Source organism: Anguilla rostrata, chromosome 13, assembly GCF_018555375.3.
Source record: "Anguilla rostrata isolate EN2019 chromosome 13, ASM1855537v3, whole genome shotgun sequence".
Lineage (NCBI taxonomy): Eukaryota > Metazoa > Chordata > Actinopteri > Anguilliformes > Anguillidae > Anguilla > Anguilla rostrata.
The window spans coordinates 35126365-35149993 of NC_057945.1; the positions used below are offsets into that span (position 1 = coordinate 35126365).

The 23629-nt window shown below is 45.6% G+C and overlaps 3 protein-coding genes across 3 annotated transcripts in view; 1 reads left to right on the forward strand and 2 right to left on the reverse strand.

The window, feature by feature from the left end:
* LOC135238574 (matrix remodeling-associated protein 8-like) overlaps nucleotides 1-23629 on the forward strand; it is a 249684-nt gene that overhangs the window by 167535 nt on the left and 58520 nt on the right. The window lies entirely within an intron of this gene.
* On the reverse strand, nucleotides 96-4283 carry vamp3 (vesicle-associated membrane protein 3 (cellubrevin); the record flags this gene model as incomplete). The annotated part of the gene is made up of 3 exons (XM_064306135.1): nucleotides 96-2124; nucleotides 3087-3138; nucleotides 4041-4283. Coding segments are annotated over 3 exons (312 nt in total), but the record flags the coding sequence as incomplete, so codon positions are not given.
* Nucleotides 16400-23629, reverse strand: part of LOC135238573 (calmodulin-binding transcription activator 1-like) — a 443511-nt gene continuing 436281 nt past the window's right edge. Inside the window, 1 exon segment of the mRNA XM_064306622.1 lies at nucleotides 16400-21993. Coding sequence (XP_064162692.1) covers nucleotides 21961-21993 — 33 coding nt within the window. The 3' untranslated portion in view covers nucleotides 16400-21960.

The window sequence follows — 23629 nt, forward strand, 5'->3', positions numbered from 1 at the left end:
AAAACAACAATAAAAAAGCTTGACTGATCAGCCATACAAAAACATTTTTGACACACTGCAAGTCATGTACAGACACACGCAGACACAGGACCAAATATGGTAACAAGTTATTAAATCAGTTTTATTAAGCAACAGTACAAGCAACCCGGAAGCTCAACCGCTTTCAGGGAACAGTGTAAAATAATTGCACTTGTTTATAATATACACACATTCAACGGAGGTGTAAAATCAGGCATGTTTGGCACTTGAACATAAAGACCTCTTTGAAATTCCAGTGATCGATGCCCAGTGATCTTTATATGAACCCTACAGGTGTTATTCCCAGATTAACATATAGCATTATGTTCAAGGTCATAACCCCAGGGAAAGCGCTTCGTTGGATCCTACACCAAAACTCCTACTACGTCCAACCAATCACATTCCCTTAGTGACTGGAGAATGGGGGCTCATTCCAATTGCTTATTTTACCCATTCTTGCTTCCTTTCCTTGTATCCTTTCCAAGTATGGAAGGCCCTGATGAGTCAAAAATACGTGAAATTGGCGTCTGGAATCACCCATTGCCAACGCGTTTGTCAACGAATTGAGAACGTGCAAAACACATTGACAATGCTCGATTCCAGACGCCAATTTCAAGTAATTTTGACCAGTTTGGCCTTCCGTACTATAGGAAAGGACGCAAGGAAATGAAGCAAGGACAAATTAAATAAGTGCCTGGAACGAGCCCGGGGGGCTTCACCAAAAACCAAAGCAGGAAGAGCTCTGCACTGAACTGATCTGAACCAAAAACCAAAGCAGGAAGAGCTCTGCACTGAACTGATCTGAACCAATGTGTGTTTTGCCACAGACAGCAAATCCTACTACCTGGTAACAATGACAACAGTAGGGTCCCGCAGTATTATTTATTTGAGAGAATGGTCCTGCGGGCCGGGCAAGGCTTTTTTTTTTTTTAAAAGGCAGGCCTCATGAAATCGTTTGGCGTCACCTCCAGACACCTGCTCCGCTGGTGGCACGCGGGGATTCCAAGGCACCGCGGGTCGGGTTCGAGGGCTCAGAGAGGCCGCTGACTTTGGCAGCTACGCTCGTTCGAGAGCGAGAGAGAGAGGCAGGCTGAGCTGGCGTGCTCGCAGCAGTCTGTGCATTCGAAGCATTTGTAGTCACAAGGCAGGCAGCAGCGCTCCAAAAAAATCTGCGAGGCTTCGATCCTTACAACATTCACGTGGTCACAAGGGTTCCGATTCAAATAACTGGCTCTGCTTAAATCCAAGGGAACAAAACTGCAGTACATATTGTCGACCATTTTTCTCTCAAAGTGATGTTTTTTTTTTTGGTAACACTTCAGCGAACAGTGTTTGTTAAATCTAGACCAACCGCAAAGCCGTGGGACTGGATATCGCACACGATACTGCCTGTAACATGAACACAAAACCTGCCACGTTAAGCCACACATTTCTGTTGTGGAAACACTGAAGAGCTGAAAACCAGTAGGGAAGTATTTTAAAAACGTCCTTTGACCAAAGGACTCCCATGGCCTTTACCTTACTAATATTCATCAAATGTCCTGATATTTTGGGAGGGTTATTTATAAATACACTTTTTCTTCAATATGCCACTTTGGAAAGAGCAGCCGTTATACCATTATTTAAAACATTAACTGCATGCCTGGACATTAATAAAAATAAAAATAAAAAAATCAAAAGGTGTTGTTGATACAAGATTTCTAAAACGTGTTTTTAAAGTTAAACTTCAACATCTCAGCGATAATGCAGGCAACCCTTCTTGGTGTTGTAGTTGAAACTGTATGCAAAACCAACATGGAGTGACTTTCAAATAAATTACTGTGCAAGGAAGAAAAGGAAGTGAGAGAGAGAGAGAGAAAGAAAGAAAAAAAATCAGGCACTTGTCTTGACCAGCCAGGCTCTACTCAACTCATAATTATTAAACACAAAATTAAAAAAAGAAAAGAAAACATTTGTTCAGTATATTTTACAAAAAAAAAAAAAAAAAAAAAACTCAGCAGGTTACAACGATTTAGTGCTGGGAGCAAGATCATCCTCTTCTACTCGTCGTCCTCCATTTTCTTCCATCGCCGTCGCTTCAATCCCGGGTTTAGGAGTTAGCCCAGACTAAACCAACATGGAAACCAGGTTAAAAGAGCACACCATTTTAGTCTGGTTCAAAGTCAGTTCGCCAATATGCTCGACCAACTGTATCAAATGTGGGTGGGATGGTGTGTGTGTGTGTGGGGGGGGGGGGGTGTTTATGCTGTATGGACTGTATAGCCAGACATGAAGGGAGATGGGGGTGGCAGTGTTGCATAGTGGTTAGGCAACTGGGCTTGCTACTTTGAGGTTGTAGGTTTGATTCCTAGGCAGGGAAGACTGTCGTGGTACCCAACAATTGCTTCAATAAAAATATGCTTCTAAATTTTTTTTTTACAGTATCCTAGGCTGGTTCAGTAACTTCATTTTTGTAAACCAATTACGTAATCCGGATTGCATGTAATCCATTACTGCCGAACACTGATCATCAGCAAAGAGCACGGCAACTGAACCTGGCACACATTACAAATGCAGAATTTGGGAGTGGCAGTGTGCCGTGGACTCTGTCTGTCTTTTTTGGTGTGGTTCTACGAGACACTTAACCACTTCCAGAAAACAGCTGTTTTCTTTCAGTACGTTATGCTATCGAATGCTTCATTCTCATTGGCTGCAGGCAAGCCCCCCCCAGACTTGGTGAAACCCTACACTGAACAGGAATGGGCAGGAAAAAGCCAAAAGTACTTCATAACTAACTGCAGTTAGAGTAATTACAGTATCATCACTCTTTGGACCTGAGACAAGCAACATTATCTAAGGTGTTAAAGCCAAAATGCAACTTTTGTGTGCATGTTTTTAAATTTTTATTTTTTATTTTTTTAAGTTTAGCATGTACTGCATTATCAAGAATCATATTGAACAAGCAAGCGCAAAGATGACTATATTGGGAGTAAAGCTGTAAAGTACATGCACACGACAAGCCAAGTTCCTTATCTGCTAAGCCACCTTTTACTTTAAGCAGGTAACCACGAGATGTGCCAGATACTTACTGATGATGATGATGATAATGATCAGGATGACAGCTATCAAAATGCCCCACATCTGCAGAACACAGAGCGCCACGTTATAGAACGACAATGGCTTTCAGTCACATCAGATAAAATCTCCACAAACGCTAGCCTCTGGAGGCATACAGTGACTTCATTGTTTAAGCAGCTTCTGGAGTTACTGGCGGTGCACTTCCTTGCTTTAGGCCACAAACACCCAAACGGGCTGCACTTGCCATCGCAAAGCCGGCAGAGGTTTGTCAGAATCTTCTGTGAAACTGTAAAATATCCAATGAGCAGCAAGCTTTTTTTCCCCTCAAGCATGCCCAGTAGAGGCTGTTTCCCGTTACTTCCTAGACTTCACCGCCTGGCCCCTCCTACCCTCTGCACTTCCTATGTACGCTCTTCGATCAGTGGCTGGGTGTTCGTTAAACGTGTGCAGGTGCATGATGGGAGCTACGGCCATGATACAGCCCAAGTGACAGCTCAAGCTTCTGCGGTGACAGCTGATCACTCGTGGGGGCGACATAGCTCAGGAGGTAAGACCGATTGTCTGGCAGTCGGAGGGTTGCCGGTTCAAACCCCGCCCTGGGCGTGTCGAGCAAGACACCTAACCCCTAACTGCTCTGGCGAATGAGAGGCATCAATTGTACAGCGCTTTGGATAAAGGCGCTATATAAATGCAGTCCATTTACCATTACTCGTCCGAGTGTGCGGACTCCGCCCCTCCCCCCACTGCCCCCCTCTCCCCTCCCTCTTCCCCACTGCCCCCCCTCCCCTCCCTCCTCCCCACTGCCCCCCCTCTCCCCTCCCTCCTCCCCACTGCCCCCTCTCCCCTCCCTCCTCCCCACTGCCCCCCTCTCCCCTCCCTCCTCCCTCCTCCCCCGCTGCCCCCCTCTCCCCTCCCTCCTCCCCCACTGCCCCCTCTCCCCTCCCCTCCCCCCCGCGGGACGGCACCTTCATGTTCCTCCACCAGTACTTCCTCTTCAGCTTGGCGGCGTTGGTCTCGAACTGGGAGGCGCCGGCCTGCAGGGCGTCGGCCCGGTCGTCCAGCTCCGACAGCTTCTGGTCCCGCTCCAGGACCTTGTCCACGTTGACCCGCATGATGCCCACCACCTGGGGACCAACACACAGGGCACAGGTCACGGCGCAGCAGCGTCTCAAAAAAGCACAGTGTTTAAGGCCAAGAGATGTCAAAGGTCAGCGTGGCATTAAACAGACCATCAGATGCACATCTCATTCTACCACACGCCCCACAACTGACGTTTTTCGAATCGGTTCAACGCACCACGAGTGCAGTGGGGCGCAAGCGGCTTGCGCTCCTAACCAAAATGTGTCATCATTCCCTCACTGGGACCGTCCAATCCCCTTTCCGCACTATGTGGGGTTCCCTCGGCCCAAAATGTGCACAGGTATCCTGGAAGGGCGGGGAAAGCACACCTGGTGTAACAGGTGTCACTTCCCTGCTAGAACACAACTCTTACTGAACACGGAAAGCCCCTTTCTCCTTAAGCACAACTAACATAAAAAGGGCTCCTGTGCTAAAAAAATAAATAAAGGGGTGAAAACAAAATCCCACAGGGGTAGGGGGGCATAGGTCAAGGGTCAAAGGGCACAGAACAGGGGACTGAAACTACAAAAAAAAAACTACATCAGGCATAAGCACCGGCACAGAAAAAAAGCCAGAAGTGAAAGCCTTTCTGTAACCCACATGTTCCAGTGATCCACAGTCCTCCATTTGGAGGCGACTCTGTCTCTTTAAGAGTGCGGCGGCAGCTCTGTCTCTAAGAGTGCGGCGGCAGCTCTGTCTCTTTAAGAGTGTGGAGGCAGCTCTGTCTCTCTAAGGGTGTGGCGGCAGCTCTGTCTCTTTAAGGGTGTGGAGGCGGCTCTGTCTCTTTAAGGGTGTGGAGGCGGCTCTGTCTCTTTAAGGGTGTGGAGGCGGCTCTGTCTCTTTAAGGGTGTGGAGGCGGCTCTGTCTCTTTAAGGGTGTGGAGGCGGCTCTGTCTCTAAGAGTGTGGCGGCAGCTCTGTCTCTTTAAGGGTGTGGCAGCAGCTCTGTCTCTAAGGGTGTGGCGGCAGCAGCTCTGTCTCTTTAAGGGTGTGGCGGCAGCAGCTCTGTCTCTTTAAGGGTGTGGCGGCAGCTCTGTCTCTTTAAGGGTGTGGAGGCAGCTCTGTCTCTTTAAGGGTGTGGAGGCAGCTCTGTCTCTTTAAGGGTGTGGAGACAGCTCTGTCTCTTTAAGAGTGTGACAGCTGCTCTGTCTCTTTAAGGGCGTGGAGGCGGCTCTGTCTCTTTAAGGGTGTGGAGGCGGCTCTGTCTCTAAGAGTGTGGCGGCAGCTCTGTCTCTTTAAGGGCGTGGCGGCAGCTCTGTCTCTTTAAGGGCGTGGCGGCAGCAGCTCTGTCTCTTTAAGAGTGTGGTGGCAGCTCTGTCTCTTTAAGAGTGTGGCGGCAGCTCTGTCTCTAAGGGTGTGGAGACAGCTCTGTCTCTTTAAGAGTGTGACAGCTGCTCTGTCTCTAAGGGTGTGGAGGCAGCTCTGTCTCCTTAAGAGTGTGGTGGCAGCTCTGTCTTTTTAAGGGTGTGGCGGCAGCTCTGTCTCTTTAAGGGTGTGGAGACAGCTCTGTCTCTTTAAGAGTGTGACAGCTGCTCTGTCTCTTTAAGGGCGTGGCGGCAGCTCTGTCTCTTTAAGGGTGTGGCAGCAGCTCTGTCTCTTTAAGGGTGTGGTGGCAGCTCTGTCTCTTTAAGGGTGTGGAGGCAGCTCTGTCTCTAAGAGTGTGGTGGCAGCTCTGTCTCTTTAAGAGTGTGGCAGCAGCTCTTTCTCTTTAAGGGTGCGGCAGCAGCTCTGTCTCTTTAAGGGTGTGGAGACAGCTCTGTCTTTTTAAGGGTGTGGCGGCAGCTCTGTCTCTTTAAGGGTGTGGAGGCAGCTCTGTCTCTTTAAGAGTGTGGAGGCAGCTCTGTCTCTTTAAGGGTGTGGCAGCAGCAGCTCTGTCTCTTTAAGGGTGCGGCAGCAGCTCTGTCTCTTTAAGAGTGTGGAGACAGCTCTGTCTCTTTAAGGGTGTGGCAGCAGCTCTGTCTCTAAGGGTGTGGCAGCAGCTCTGTCTCTAAGGTGTGGGGCAGCAGCTCTGTCTCTTTAAGGGTGTGGAGACAGCTCTGTCTCTTAAGGGTGTGGTGGCAGCACTGTCTCTTTAAGGGTGTGGAGACAGCTCTGTCTCTAAGGGTGTGGTGGCAGCTCTGTCTCTTTAAGAGTGTGGAGACAGCTCTGTCTCTTTAAGGGTGTGGCAGCAGCTCTGTCTCTAAGGGTGTGGCAGCAGCTCTGTCTCTAAGGGTGTGGCGGCAGCAGCTCTGTCTCTTTAAGGGTGTGGAGACAGCTCTGTCTCTTTAAGGGTGTGGTGGCAGCACTGTCTCTTTAAGGGTGTGGAGACAGCTCTGTCTCTAAGGGTGTGGTGGCAGCTCTGTCTCTTTAACAGTATGGAGGCAGCTCTGTCTCTTTAAGGGTGTGGCGACAGCTCTGTCTCTTTAAGGGTGTGGAGGCAGCTCTGTCTCTTTAAGGGTGTGGAGGCAGCTCTGTCTCTTTAAGGGAGTGGAGGCAGCTCTGTCTCTTTAAGGGTGTGGCAGCAGCTCTGTCTCTTTAAGGGTGTGGCAGCAGCTCTGTCTCTTTAAGGGTGTGGCAGCAGCTCTGTCTCTTTAAGGGTGTGGCAGCAGCTCTGTATCTTTAAGGGTGCGGCGGCAGCTCTGTATCTTTAAGAGTGTGGAGGCAGCTCTGTCTCTTTAAGGGTGTGGCAGCAGCTCTGTCTCTTTAAGGGTGTGGCAGCAGCTCTGTCTCTAAGAGTGTGGCAGCAGCTCTGTATCTTTAAGGGTGCGGCGGCAGCTCTGTCTCTTTAAGGGTGTGGCAGCAGCTCTGTCTCTTTAAGAGTGTGGAGGCAGCTCTGTCTCTTTAAGGGTGTGGAGACAGCTCTGTCTCTTTAAGGGTGTGGTGGCAGCTCTGTCTCTAAGAGTGCGGCAGCGGCTCTGTCTCTTTAAGAGTGTGGAGGCAGCTCTGTCTCTTTAAGAGTGTGGCAGCGGCTCTGTCTCTTTAAGAGTGTGGAGGCAGCTCTGTCTCTTTAAGAGTGTGGCGGCAGCTCTGTCTCTTTAAGGGTGTGGAGGCAGCTCTGTCTCTTTAAGAGTGTGGAGGCAGCTCTGTCTCTTTAAGGGTGTGGAGGCAGCTCTGTCTCTTTAAGAGTGTGGCGGCGTTCGCGGCGGCGGCCCTGTTCGCAGGTGGAGGGGGCAATGTGCGGGGCCCCATGCGGCCGGTTGCGTAACCATGGAGCCCATTACATAAGGAGCAGGGAGCCTATGAGCTTTCTCCGTCTCTCACAGCACGACGAGGGGCTGTGTCACAGGTCTCTGCAGACTGCTGCCCCACCAGCTCACAGCCTCAACCAGGCCCAGCCTCAACCAGGCTCAGCCTCAACCAGGCCCAGCCTCAACCTGACCCCACCAGCCTCAACCAGGCTCAGACTCAAACAGGCCCAGCCTTAACCAGCTCACAGCCTCAACCAGGCCCAGCCTCAACCTGACCAAGCTTCAACAGGGCCCAGCCTCAACCTGACCAAGCCTCAACTGGGCCCAGCCACAACCTTACCCTGCCAGCCTCAACCTGACCCAGCCACAACCAGGCCCAGCCTCAACCTGACCCAGCCTCAACCAGGGCCAGCCACAACCTTACCCTGCCAGCCTCAACCTGACCCAGCCACAACCAGGCCCAGCCTCAACCTGACCCAGCCTCAACTGGGCCCAGCCTCAACCTGACCAAGCCACAACCAGGCCCAGCCTCACCCAGCCTCAACCTTACCCTGCCAGCCACAACCTTACCCTGCCAGCCACAACCTTACCCTGCCAGCCACAACCTGACCCAGCCACAACCTTACCCTGCCAGCCTCAACCTGACCCAGCCACAACCTTACCCTGCCAGCCTCAACCTGACCCAGCCACAACCTTACCCTGCCAGCCACAACCTGACCCAGCCACAACCTTACCCTGCCAGCCACAACCTGACCCAGCCACAACCTTACCTTGCCAGCCTCAACCTGACCCAGCCACAACCAGGCCCAGCCTCAACCTGACCCAGCCACAACCTTACCCTGCCAGCCACAACCTGACCCAACCTTACCCTGCCAGGGCGTGGCAGGTCGTCTGAGGCGAAGAATTCTGACAGGGGCCTTCCAGGTGCTGACAGGAACACAGAGGCTGACTAACCAAGATAAGCGTGGCACGTCTGTGAGCTGTGTTCACACCCACAGCGATGTGGGGCAGACTGTCGCCCGCAGGCGGGGCGCTGGAATTCCTCTCAGCCCTGCTGGCACAGAGATATCGGCGAGTGAAAAGGCGCGCGATCCCTCCTCCAAACACGGCGCTCACAAGACAGGGCCGCGCACTCTACAAGATGTCCACACTACCGTGTCCCCTGAATGCAGTCCCCTGTCCTGAAAGCACTTTTCCCTGTAAAAACCCTTACGCACGCACACGGCGCACTGCCATGCGGAAGCACACATACATGCCGGCACCACCGAGGTCTGCCACGTGCGCTGACCTCTCGCAGTCAGCCGCAGCTGAAAACAGCCGAGTCGATAGAGCGTACGCGCGCAGGTTACGACTCTGAGAGATACGCGATCGGCGCGCAGTGTGGGCCCCCGGTGCAGACCTGCGGAAGGAACAGGCACTGGGCTGGGCTGAGAGGGAGAGGAGCAGCGCTGCGCTGAGTTACATAACCAGGCACGCCGCTGTCAGACATGAGCCATGAGTCACCGCTGGGCCTCCTGGTGCCGGGAGAGAGAGAGACGCGGCCATGCTCCCCCTGAGACAGCGCAGGGGCGGGGGTGGGTGGAGCGCTACTGAGTGGAGGGCTGGGGTTGGGTTTGGGCATGGGAGGTGGGGTTTGGAGTGGGGGGGGGGGTGGGTGCGGATGGGGTGGGGTTGGGATGTGGTGGGGGTAGGGGGTTGGGTGTGGGTGCGGATGGTGGTAGGGGGTTGGGTTTGGGGGGTGTTGATCGGGGGGGGTGGGGGGTGGGTTTGGTTTGAATGCGAATGGGGGTGGGGGGTTGGGTTGGGTGTGGGTGGTTGGGTTTGAATGCGGATAGGGGTGGGGTTGGTGTGATGGGGTGGGTGGGTTGGGTGGGGTGGTTTGAATGTCAATGGGGGTGGGGTTGGTTGGTTTAGGTGCGGGGGCGGCAGGGGCGGGGTCGGGGCGACCTGTCCACACTGGCCTGCGCCTGCAGTTTGGTGCCGGCCGCACCGAGGCCGAAGCTTCTGGATCGGGGCACCTGCAATCACAGCAAAGACTCCTCAGTCCACGCCCACTCTGGTCAGCCTGACAGAGAGCAGGGACCTCCACACACCCAAACACACAACATCGCTCTCAAAACGCACATGGGAATTCGGGATACAGCGCACATGCGAATGCCTGCCTGATAGACCGTTCTGTGTCCTCCCCATACAGCCAGGACCACTATGAGCCAATAACGTACACTATGGAAGTCAGTTCATTACTTATACAATGGAATTACAATACAGGGAATTAGAACACAGGGGAGAAGCAAGAGGAAAGAGTGCTTGAGTACAGAAATAATAAAACAGACCCAAAACGACTAGAGAATATTTCTTGTGGTTTGAAGTCTAAAACTACCCAAAATGGGTTTGATTAAACTGCAACGGTATGTGGTTTAGCAATTCCCATAATCTAACAATTGTTCTGAAAAATTGAGGGAAGAGTTTCGAGAACCGCTGTACTGATCACAAAAATAAACAGCCAAAAATGTGTTCAGAGTTCACCTTAACAGCAGCATGCTAACACAGTTACAGGTATCCACACCTTATCGAGTACATTAAGTTTGACGTCAAGACAATGCTGCACCTGGTGGTTCAGGGGAGAACTACACCACAAAACACTCAACACCGTCCATATGAGTGATATATGCAAATAATACTCCATGCAATTACATCTACTGTCCATCACAACCGCAGACTCCTTGCTAATTGTGGCTTTGCGTCAAAAGACATGCAGTAGCCATTGAGTTGGGTGTAATCACATTTATTCTGACGAGCTCCAAACCGTGTGGGTAAACAGTTGCCCATTTGTGACCTACAACCAGAGTGAAAACAACTTAAAATCCTATTCTGGGCCCCATTTCACGAAACATAATTACTGAGATAACTGAATAACCGCACTGAGTAAAACCCGGAATTCTCCCAAATCTGGAACACGGACTGAAGTAAAAAAAAAAAAAAAAGCTGTTCCAGGTTTTACTCAGCGCAGTTATCCAGCTAACCCAGTAAATCCTGCTTCGTGAAATATACCCTGGCAGGTATCGCCCCATAACTTACCTTTCTAATTCAGTTAGGAGAAAACAAGACCAGGTCAAAACCTAGTATATGGCTGGACCGTGTATGGGTGTGCGAAACTGTGGCCAGTTTGTTACAGGGACAGTCAGTGGTAGTGTCTATACGACCAATGGTGTAACTTCACCACTCAGTCACAGACATTCGCGTTTATGGCCCCGCTGTTGCGGTCCAGCCAAAAATACAATAAACTGCAATACTCAATACAGCCAGGAGAGGGCAGGGTTGATTGGGGGAACGAGTTAAAGGATCTGGGCATGTCTAATGCCACAGAGGTCATGAGCTTCCGTTAATGCAGGGTGTACCTTGAGATTCTATTCTATTAATTATCATATTCCAATAACCATTCAACACATGCACCTAATATCAAAATCAAATTAATTTCACATTTTCTGAATAAGCCAATAAGAACAAATGTTTAGCTGGATGTAGCCTAAAGCACAAATCAAGTCAACGAAGGCCTGTTTATAAATGACTAATGTGTCCCAGATTCAAACTCTACTTCAGCAAAACTACAGCTGGCATTAAAATCAGGGGGTTTCAACCTTTTCTCTCATCCAGGGACCCCCTAACTCAAAAGCATCTAGGGGACCCCAATCATAAGCTAAAACTGGTTATATTTAATAAAGGTTTTACACTTTGAAATATTTCCCCAAATCTAGAGGCCCAATAAAGTAATTGCACATGAAGTCTGTTCAGGGATCCCAACAGTACCCAGAAGTACCACTAGGGGTCCACAGACCCCTCCTGCTGAAAACACAGGCTTTAAATACTTCATTCCAGCATGGGTCAGTGATTACTTAAAAGGCAAGAATCTAATCAATAACCAAACCTCCTGATTGGAAAAGCAATACTGAACCCACTGTGAGCTGCTATTTGGGAGAGTCAAAGCATTGATCTCGTCCAGTAAAGGAGTTGCACTGGGTTCGAACCGGCCGGTCACACACCACTAGATCAACTTGGTGAACCCAGAGCGCCAACGTTCTTCTACACCGCAGCCGCGGTCAGTGGAAAAGACAAGACTCTTTAACAAAAATCTTAACAGGAAAGCACCGGCGGCGGGCAGGTAAATGATTCAGACGAGGGCACCGGGTTCGAATGTGCAGACAGGCATCGTTTTTTTTCAGTTCGCATTTTACCCACGAGCACGCAGCGCAAAATTCCACACCTGCAGCTCAGGAACAGGGAGACTGCTCTGGATACGGGGCCAGAGCAGAACACAGGCGTGCCGTGTTTGCTCCGTAAACTGACAGAAGGGCTTTTCACTTCCATCTTTCACCGATGCCATTTTATGAAAGTCCTCACTGCGACAAGAAGGGCCCCATTCTGCAGCGTCAGCTGCTCGTCAAGGAGAAGCTCCGCCCACATTGGCCCGTTCCTTAGCTATAGGCTTACCAACGGCAAACTACTTCTGCTTTACAGACTTCTTCACGCGGTCACAAAAAACACCAGCCCTGAACACTTCTCTGGGCTGAAACCAGTTTGGTAATGAACAAATACTGCACCCATAACAGACACTCAAAACAACAAAATGCAACTGTAAACAACAGGACATCCACCTATAGCTTGTGGGGAAGGGGGAATCTTTTGATCTTTGGATGCAACACAGGACATACATCCTGCCCTGTGACTTTAGCTTTATTTTTTAAAAAGTATATATTAAATTATTTCATTCATATATATATAGATTTGAAATAATGTAAAATGACTGTTTCTGGGTTAATAGTCCTGTTTCTGTGGAATAGCAGTTAGCACAGAGGCCTCCTGGGTGCTTGTCCTAGGAGAGGCTCGACTGAGCCCCTGAGTACGCTGCTTTGCCTCAATCTCTCCAGCAACAATCCCGCCGTACAAATGGGTTAGAAAATTAACCGCAAAAACCGCAGCGAGTTGCCCTGAATACGCGAGGCAGCCAAGCGCATGAATTATACCCCAAATAAAATGGTATGGAAAATACAGGCTGTACCCACAGGCTCACGTTTTGCTTCTGACAGGCTGTTCACAAAAAATCTCACATTTCCATTTCACCTTGAATTCGATTCTATACATTACATTCCAGGCACTTTTCTTATCCAGAGGGACATTATTTTTTTACACAAAATCCAACAACACAGCTGGATATTTACTGCAGCGATGCGGGTTAAGCACCTCGCTCAAGGGTACAGAGAGCAGTGGCCAACTTGGGAATTGAGCCTATTGCCTCGGAGTTACGAGTATCTGAAAACCAATTCCACAGAACGCAGTTAGCTGGGTGTAACGGCCCTCCTCAAAGTCGCAAATGCGACATAATACAATTAGCATTTCGAGTAATCAACCTTGACCTTTGGAAAGATTTTATCACGATACACGGTGATATCCAGTATTCACCCTCACACTGCAAGCCAGAATCACTTCACTAAAGGAAACACTCCTTCACGTACAGTACATCCTCACTCGTTTGTCTTCATTCATTTTTCCTTAGTAAGGGGAAGTAAACAGTACAAACTAAATCACAGTAATTTAATCCTGGGCTCTAAGCATCGTCAACATAGATCAATAATAAACTGTAATTCATAATGAATAGCATCCAGACCATCTATCTTTCAAAAGAACTACAGTTCATCTACATCTCTAAACAATACATTATGCTGAAGCTGCTAGATAAATGATTACAGAGCACAGACGAGGGACATAAGATACCGAGCTCTTGAGTAACAACTTGAGTAATAATTTGACACGGGGCCTACTTCTTGCCATTCAGACAGGTAAAAATCCAAAACCAATAGGTTTAATCTTCATATGAACATAGAATCACATGAACATATTCACCAAAGTCCCCCAACTTTAACCGACCCCAGTTCAAGACCATGCGACCTTTACGCATACTTAATTAACATAAATTCCTTGTCGACTCATAGTTTACACTTTCAACTAAAATAACTGATTGAACTCTCAATTCAATTTTTCACTTCCGAAATGAAAACCTCAATGCACAAGGCGACTACACCCAACTCATGAGATTTACACCGCAGTGCAGTCACTAGGTACAGCTAGAAATTCATCCACTGAAACACGCTCATTTATATTAGCTGCAGGACTATATACATCTAATAAATTAGCAGCAACGCCACCTATAGTATGTTGTTTTAGGTACTTTGTAAGTTACTTGTGTTTATAGTTTAAAGGATAGAAATGAGTGGACGTGACAACTTTTAAAATATAGATACATATATAACTAGACTAATAACATAGACTAATTCTACTAACTTAAACTTGTTAGCTAAGCTGGTAGTCAAATGAGATTTCATTTTCACACCGGAAAAGTGTGTTGAAAATGTATGTCGAAATCTTCTAGATCCCTGTAAAGTTGTTATTTAATGATAATTAAAAATGCAAACAATCCTAGCTTGTCGTAGAGTCGTATTTCATGAGCTACATAACTTAGCTGACTGACGAGCAGTGATATCTACTGGAATGCAGTTTTTTTCAGTTAGTCAAACTTAACACCGCTAGCTAGTTAGCAGTTAGCTAATAACAAGCTACTACATAGCACGATCTATAGCTACGACTGTAGATTAGCGAAGTTAGCGAAATCGAGACTGGGTGGAGACGGAATAGACTGAATTATCTTAAATTTATAGGACATCGTCAACACACATGGTCTTGTAACGTTAGTACATCAATGAAAAAACAAACTAAGGAAGGTGCCGAGATTATAAAATAAAAATAAGAGGGCCTAGTCTTCCCAATACTCAGAACAAGAGACAGAACTAACGCCCGATCCCCGAGATGCACCATTTTGTTAGCTACAGCGATAACTTGCTAACCCATCGGCGCGAGATAGTAATAAAGCTGCATAAAATCAAACGTACACTTTAAAAACCCATTCATTTCTCGTAATATAATTTGGAGTGAACCGACAGCGTCCTTCGCAAACAAGAAAAGACAATACTTACATGCTTTTGTTGGCAGTCAAGATAAAAGAGCTACAGAGTTGGAGTGCGAGTCGTAACAGGTAGTGCTAGCTCACAAACTTTCAGTGAAACAATTTAAAGCAACAGTACGCCAACCGAAAATACTACGAGTCTAATTACGACGCCTGTCCATGCCTTCAAATGAAAGCTACCGAATGTACCCAGTTATAACGTTAAAGCACCTAAGATTTGTAGCGATCAGTTATTTATCTCTGATAATTCGAAATATGTAACGTCAGTTTTCTGATTGAAGATAATTAATGAGTTGGCTACTAGAGTGATCGAATAAGGCAAATTAAAGTGTAAACTGTGTCCTCTACTATAAAATAGATTTTGCCCTGCTAATAGAATAAATTCTTAGCCTATATGAATTAAAGGTCAAGAACAATGCTACCCGTGATAAACATGTGACTAAGCAGCTAGCTACTTAAAATTAAGCTTTAAAGAGCCTGCTGCTAAGATGTTTGCCTCACAACAAGGGTGCATCTACAGTGGATAGAGTTGAGCCAATTTAATTTTTAACTCGCTCACTATTCTAAGATGCATTTTGTAATATACTCTTTTTAAAAAAATCCCTTTTGCGAATAATCTAATTATGTATTGATTTAAGTATAGAAACGTATTTTCTACGTTTGCGTGTTGACGTTGTAGAGAATTAATTATGTAAACAAAAGTCTTTCAGGACATCACAAGTAACCAAGTGTGATGATAAATATTATGGGCTAAGACTTGTAGGAAGTGAAAAGTTAATATTTTTAGTGGTCAAAATATCTGCAAAATAGTATCTGTCCATGGCATTCTGAAAGCACCGGGAGATCAAGAAACTAGCTGAAATGTATGCACTTTAAATGATAGCATCAGCATGAAGTCTTTCAAACTTGCAAAACATGTAAACCATTTTTATCTTTTTTTTTTTTGGTCCCAGTTTAGACGTGCCCAGTTATATTTGTACACTGTCCCATTACTGCACATGCCCTTTATCAGTTCGCCTAGTGTACAGTTGGCTGAATTCTCCAAAGTGTTTTCCCAGCAGCCTCTCCTTTTCATTCTGTAGTCCCCCAGTTAGCTGTGCTAGTACTTCTCAAGTGCTGTAATATGACTACATTTCCCATGAACCTCGGTTGGCACAGGCAGACTTTGGCCAGCTGAATGATAAAGGGAGCCTCTCTTGTAGGATGTGAAAGTACTATACTGTGCACACCAAATCTGTCCCTCCCATTAAAGCATAGGTCTCACTGGAAAGGTTGAAATTCAATTCCAGACTGTGGGACACATCTCTAGGCTAATGAGTAGCCTACTTCTATAATCTGAGTTGTCCCCGACAGTGTTGACACATATGCAGGGCATTCTTTCTTGAAAAAGGAGAAAAAAAGTTGGTATAGGGATGGAGACACTGCTATTAATGATGCTATATCTGAGATGCAATTTTGAACCAAGGTGCTGACACCCTGTGGACATTAACGAGGACGTTAATGCTTTCAAAGCACACGGGGTAGTTGAGCAGTACGGAAGCGGGGTTTGTAACACAAAGGCTGTGGTTGCGATTCTTAGCTGGGGCGCTGCTCTCCTACCCTTGAGCAAAGCACCTAGCCTGCGTTGCTTCTGTAGCACATCCGGCTGAAGAAATGGGCTGTATGTAAGGAAAGTGACCAGTGTGAGGCTGTTCTGGGTGATGGTGTACACACAGGGCTTTCTGGGCGTGAGCCTGTATCCAGCACTTTTTTGAGTGGTGGGCGTGATATTGTCATACCTGTGTATGCTTAAGCAAGGGATGTCCTGTGGCTTTTTAGTCATCACTGTGTTTTTGCAAGGCAGTATCGGAGTGGTGGGGAAAAAGGTTATCAAGTTCATTTTGAATGATGGGTTCAAGTGAGCAGGAGACAAACCCCTTTCCTAAGGCATGTCATGTCTGTCACCCCTGTCCATAATGAATGTGTGATCAAAAAGTCACAAAATATCCAGTGTTTTTAATAAGAGAAGAGCTCCAATGACACAAATGATTTTTTCTGTTTTTATTATTATTTTACAGCAGAAAGAATATAAAGCATTCAGAAAACATTTTCCATATTTTAAGGGCAATTCAAAACGTTTTGCATGGCTTCAGCAGCTGAATAATCTTTTTTTAATTTTTTTTTTAAACATCTCCAACGATTCAGACGCTTTTACATGCACTATTAGAAAAAATAAAACTTACAAAAGAGGGCGAAAGAGAGAGAGAGAGAGAGAGAGAGCAAGACAGACTGGGAAAACAGAAAATGAGGAAACTCATAGGAGTGAGAATAAGGAAGGAGACAGTGGGGAAAGACAGAGAGAAAGACAGGAAGAGAGAGAGGAGAGGAAAAGGAGAGGTCTATCACTAGTTTCTCATGCAAAGTGTGGGGGCCCACTACCTGTTTAAAAAAAAAAAGCAGGGCCTGTTTTTTTTTTTCTTTCTTTTTCTTCATTTGGATTATGATGAAAACGTGCAGTTAGGTCAGGGGTGTCATGTTATCACTGTCCATAAACAACTGAACGCTCGTCTTGCATTCTGGCATTTGCATAAGAGGAAGTCAACTACCTGTTTCAAATTGTATATTTGTCTGCATTAGATCTAAAGATCTCCACTTAAAAAAAGGAAAAATAAAATGTTTATTGCTCTGTGTCAATAAGTGGAAAGCCTTATGCCCTGCTATCCTGACCTGCCAGCTGTTTTTGTGTTAGGGTGCAACACAGGAAGAGGAGGGAAGGCAGGTCTTTCTGATTGGACACGTTGGTTTTCATTTTACCTTACAAAGCGCACTCATTGGTTATTAGCCTAGATGGGTCACGTGAGGCTCCTGGACTAATCAGCAGAGTACGCGCTGCACTGTGGAGAAAACCAACATGGCGTTACACAAGGAACAAAGAGTGATGAGAAAGACCCAAGATGACGTGCATGTTAGCTAGCTTGCGTACCGCCGCGCCAAGAATCCGCCAACTTCACGTGAGATCAATTTATCGTTAAATGATAGAGAAACAATGGCTCCATCTGTCCAAGCACCAAAAGACTTCCCTCTCTCTTTCAACATGGTGTCTGTAAAATTGCAAACCTGGCTTTCAACAACAATCCAACTTTCCCATATGAGGGAAAGCTGAACATTGAGGAGCATTAAGTGTGTTGGAATTTGTGTGGTAAAAACACGGTTAACCTTGTTTTTCATCCAGCTCACAATATGAACTAGCTCTGCAATTTACAGACAAAGACACTCCTGTTCACTGTCCAGCTGGGGAACACTGCGTTTGAGAGGCCCTAGAATGCTAAGCTCTGCCCTGGGATTTCTTTAGCAATCCCACCTCAATGCGAGTTTGAGCTCCACAAATCCCGCCCCCACTCCCCCCCCCCTCCCCCTCCGTTTTTTGGCACCCTGAGTAAAAATACAAAAGGGAGGTGAACTGTTCCCTAAGCTCTATGAACCACGCGTGAATTGTTCTCCTCGTCGAATCTGCACGTAGAGAGACTGCGAGCTGTCGCTGTACAGGTGTGAGTGGTGTGCAGTGTGGTGCGATGCTTGCCGTTGAAATTCCGGAAACACATCGGATCAGATTTGCTGCGTTGGAAGTTGGAAGAACACCATATGGACCAAAATGAATGAAAAATGAATAAATCTATGAATAAAAGATTCATGCTGCCCCCAGAAACGTGGTCAAAGAATACTGACAATAGCTATATCATTCTTTTTTTTTCTTTTTTTTTTTTGATTACGTTCTTTGTTCGCCTTGCGTTAAGAGGCTCTCTGTACTCTCTCGGGTTCTGCAAAACATTAAACCGACGTTTTCTGCTGCACAGAACAATAAGTCTTTTACAAGTCTATCTGACTACCAGTACTAGAAAAATAGGCATGCTTTGGGCACTGTTCAGACACCCAGTTATCTATGTTACCCATGCAAGCATATAAGACCATCTCCATCCCCACACCAGTGCAATGGCTGACATCCTCAACCAGTTTGATGAATGCAAGACAATAATCACTGGAATAATTAGGCAGTCCTTGTAATCCACATGGTTCGAGCAGGCAGTTTCCAATAGGAAAACGAGGCCTCTGGTATATTGGCAAACGTGTGACATCCTAGAATCTGTAGCATAATGTGTCATTTAGGGCGTTATACTGATAATAACTGTCAAGACAACTGTTAGCAGCCTAGGTAAAACCTCAGAAGGATTGTTTGAATGGGGTTTAGAAACTGACTTTTTTTTTTCTTGTTCCTGGCATTATGTATGGCGATCCTTTAAAACAATTGACAGCACTTTTTTTTCTCCTAGTGCAGCCAAACTTTTGAAAGAAATAGTGTTTGCAATTGACCAGGTCTTCAGCATTTTTCCTCTTTTGAACATTTTCCATGCTCCTGACATTGGCTTTTTTTTGTTTCAGGATATGGTTAGGCACTTTCTACATAAACGCTGAACAGGAGGTTTATATAGCAAGTCTCTGCAGCAGAAACAGAACCGGCTGACACAAAACAACCGCATCCAGAAAAATTCGGCACGGAACCTTCTGGAAACAGACAGGCAACAGTGCACGGACACCATCTACGGAACAGAAACCAATTGGCCAGGAGAAAACCAGGCGGTTTCCACCAGGCTTCCTCAGGAGAAAAAAAAAAATGTTCACTCAAAACAGTGCTGTCACTGCTAACAATGCAAAAGCCACTTCTTTCAAGTACATTTTGGCCTTCCCCCTCAAAAGGTTCGGGCAACACTCCCATCACACCTGCTTGACGTGCCTTATTTACTTGAGAATCCATTTGAAAGCTTTGAACCACCACTGATCTCTCCAATCACAGCAACCCACGTGGTTTCCCCACTCTGATACCCAAGAAGCTCATAAACATACTTAAACACATCTTACTATTGTTTAGCACGCCTGGGTCGATCGTTTCTACTGAGTGTTGCTTTTGCCTTTTGATGTGGAATAGCTTGGATAGATAGCAGCCTTGGTCAGTCAAGACTCCTCCTTGCCATAAAGCTATGTGATCAGACTCCATTCATTGGGTCTTCTGTCTTTCAAGCAAGTGTCCTTTTCGTAAGCTGAGGGCTTCAGTATTTCATCACACCACCTTCCTCTGCAGGAAAACTCTTTATCCGCACAATCATCCTAGAATACAGGACAATAGATACCTGCGCAAGGTCACAACTTGTGCACAACCTCTCTGGACTATAGATCTTAAAATATATTCTTATCGGTCTGAGTCTTCAATAAACAAGGCTGCCATTTACAAAGTCCGCCAGGTCTCCCGCCTACTTCCGGTCTCCTTTCTTTATAACGGACGAATACAAAGCACCCAGATTGCATTTTCTTTTTTTGCGTTTGTTTGTTTCTGATTTGCAATACATCCATAGGGTTATTCCATGGAAAACCTGTTTACCTGTATACCTGTTTTTTTTAAAGATAGCTGTGATGAGATAAATATGCAAGAGGCTCAAGTCCTTTATTTTTAAAAATAACTCTCCCTCTGCACTGTGTGGAGATCGTTCTGGGTTCCTTGTTTGGTAGTGGTGTGATTTTACGGTATTTAATGCTAGTATATTTTGTCTTATGATTATCTGTTCTGCAAATATTATAACTTAATTTTTGTTGTTAAGCAATATAGCATTCACATTACTTGGCACCATTGGCAAAAAAGATTAAACTCTTGGTAGCCCAAAAACAAAACAAAACAAAACAAAACAAAACAAAAATGTAAACATAACCTTTTTTTGTCTTTGTTAAGATAATTTAGACTTTTTTTTTTCCTAACGCTAAAGATTTATTTTTCCACTTGTTTTTTTTTTTTTGCAATAAGGTCATGCTTTAGCAAAATGTTCTTTTAAAGAACATTTAAAATAAAATACTCTTATAGTGAAATAGTTTGAATCATTTTACAGACCATAGCCACTAATGCTTTTTAGTTATTATTTTTTTTGTTTCTTTGTTCATGTCTTAATTCTTCATGCACATAGCTCTTTTTTGTACCCAGTATTTACATTATATACAAACAATACAACCAGACTTCTCGGGCATTCAAACAAAACTATACAAATTTTTCTGTTTTTGTCTCGTCACGTTATCGTCCCCTTTTTCTCTGAATAAAATAATATATATTTTTTAAATACAATCCCCTTCGGATAAGTGGTCTCCTCCACGAACCTTCAACCCTCTTTATGTACAGAAACCGCTCAATAGTCAAAAATATGGATTTTTTTCTACCTCCCGTTTAGGAGCTAGCTTAGAGTCCCGTCAGGGTCTCTAAGAAGTCAAGGCAATGTATGTGATCTTCCCTTCATAGGCCTTTCAAGCTTCTGAAGTTCATTTAAAACATAACAACGACTAACTTTTAGAACCACACGCATTACAACATAACAGAGGCAGGATACACAATTTTCGCAAAATGAACTTGAAAACAACACCTTTCAAAAAAGGACTTAAACTAAACGAAATAAGGCAAATTCATCGTCAAATCAATGGAACAAAGTAACGCTCGTTACACCGTTAAAACAAATTAAATGCAAAATATGAGATAGGGGGTCATGGACACGTGAGTGACAGCACTACGTAACAACGTGAAAAATGAAAGAACATCAACCGAATATTTAAGCACGCAAGAGACAACGTTTTCCCAAACACATGCAGTTTTTCCTTAACTTTAACGCAAGGGCTCACAGGGGCAAGCTACTGATTAAAAGCGACATTAAGCAAAAGACCAAATATAAGATTTAAAAACAACGGTGCTTAAAAAAAGGGCGACCCGCTTGCAATAATATCACCGCAGTCCCCTACCTAATCCCTCCCCACAACATAACAAAATAAGATCTATTTTTAAAACTCATCTAGCTCTGCTTATGACCCTTTTACATTCATGCACAGCCCCTCCCCTTTTGATTGAATGACAGGGTGAAGGGCAGCTTGACAGGAAATTAAGATTTCTGATAGCGATGAGTTTGTTTGGTTGAATACGGGAGTTTGCGTGCAAATGGGGTATAATGAGCTATGGCAACGATTTTTGGTTCTTTTTTTTTCAAATGGAATACATAAGTCATTAAAAAAAAAAAATCTAATATAATCAAAAGCAGGTAAATATTTTATGATTCCATATTTGCAACCTTTCATCTTCAATCTTTATCCTTCTCTCTTCATCCAAAGAACGTTCCAGATCCAGTCGTACCCCCCCCCTCCATCCCCCAACCCCCCAATTCCCATTATTCTTGCTCCCGAAAACAGAAAAAATAAAAATAAAAATCCATGGAAAAGTGCAAAAAATGCCATGAAGATAATGTTACTCCCCCCTTCCATTTCCCCAAATAGTCTAGTTTCTGAAGAACTTCCCGCATTTCCCCCATTAGAGGAAGGAGGAATAAAAGAAGAAAGCCGTTGCACTGGCAGGAGTAGAATCAGTTGGAGTATTGTCGTAGTAATAATCGCAGTGTGTTCCTTGAATTACTAATTGGATAGTTTTTTTTTTTTCCTCTTGTAAAATGTCTGGTATAAACAGAAAAAAGAAAGAAAGAAAAAAAAGAAAGTCTGGAGAGTGATGTCACATGGCGAGGGGGCTCTTCTGTACGTTCTCATGTTCCTTGGCCCTTCTCAATTCTTTCACTCTGGAAGACAAAAACAGAGTAACACATGAGGTACACCTTTACTGCAAGAAGGGGGATGTCAAGAAGGACGCCACAGCATCATAACACCACTTCCAATCCGGCGGCCAGAAGACAGCGCCCAGACCTCACGTGACATGCCAGGGTTTTCATAGCACATCGAACACGCGGCTACAGCTAAGGCCCGCCTCTACCTCACAGGCCAATCAGAGAACAGAAAGAAGGCAGAGGGATGCCATGGGGATACACTTGCGGAACATGACCATCAGTGCCTTGTTAATAAATAACTCCTGTGTCCATCAGTGGGAAAAAACGTTGCCAATCAAATTATATGTCAGGACTGAGCCAATTATGTAAAGAATCTCAGTGCACATATAAATTATGGCACCCTGCATCCATCAATTGAAGTCGGCTCATTACCCAGCTTGAACAGCGACCATGAGGGAATAAATTCCCATGTTCCCATGTATTAAGACTCCAATTCCCATGTTCCCATGTATTAAGACTCCAATTCCCATGTTCCCATGAATTAAGACTCCAATTCCCATGTTCCCATGTATTAAGACTGTGATGGACATCGCTGAGATCGCTGAGTTATGACAGGTAGTGACAGTCTTTACCATAGAGAAGGTCCCCATGGCTCTCCTTCCAACACAACCAAACACAGACTGAGGTTACAGGCTCAGTGCATCAACTAGCACCAAGTGCAGTTTATTTAAAGTAAAGCTGCTATCTATATGGAATCTGTTTGTCATAACTGCAGGTCAGGCTGCTTTCAACAGCGAACTGGCCTTACCAACGCGACCCCTCAAGACGACACTTGACCTGATCGCGCCACCTGTCGCATCGTCAAGTCAAACTGTTCAATATCCAAGCACAAGAAATGGAAAATTACCTAAATTTCGTGGAGTTCTACATTTTCAGTGTTGAGCGTAATGCCTGGATGTGTAGTACCATCCCTGAGATGTGTGTTGATATAACATAATTCACATAACCCACAGCTTCAATCGCAGCATGCTGAAGTGCCTTACCTCCCTTCACCAAAGTATCAGGCATACCCAGGCAATCTGACTGGGACTCTACGCTCACATTTTTTCCAAAGAGCATATGTGCTCCTAGGCTGAAAAATTTAGGAGCGCACTAATGCATTCCAACATGTGCTCCTAAATAAATTTTCCAGTTAGCGCACTTACATTTTCAGGAGCGAATGCTCCTAAAATGGGAGCACTGTAGAACTCTGTGTTAAATTACGCCCTCGCTCTTCACTGACATGACCCCCGGTTCCCTCTCCACTAACCTTCCACCCGCCTGTGTCTGCTCACACCCCTGTCACATGCTCCTGTGCGACAGCCGTGATTGGCTGGCTTCCATGCCCTTACAGGTCATCACACGTTGTTTATAGTAACCATTTAATCATCACTTGTCAAGATGTTTATTGTACCACGGAATAAGACACCCATTCAATACGTCTTTTTGGGTTGAACTTTGCGCTAGAAAACTTCAAGGTGCTTTAGGTCATGTCAACATGTACAACATCGTAACACAAAACCAATGGGATTAAAACACTAATGAGATCCACTGCCATTGTAACACTAAACGTCTCCCACTGCTGACCCCTTTAATTATGGCCTATGTCAGC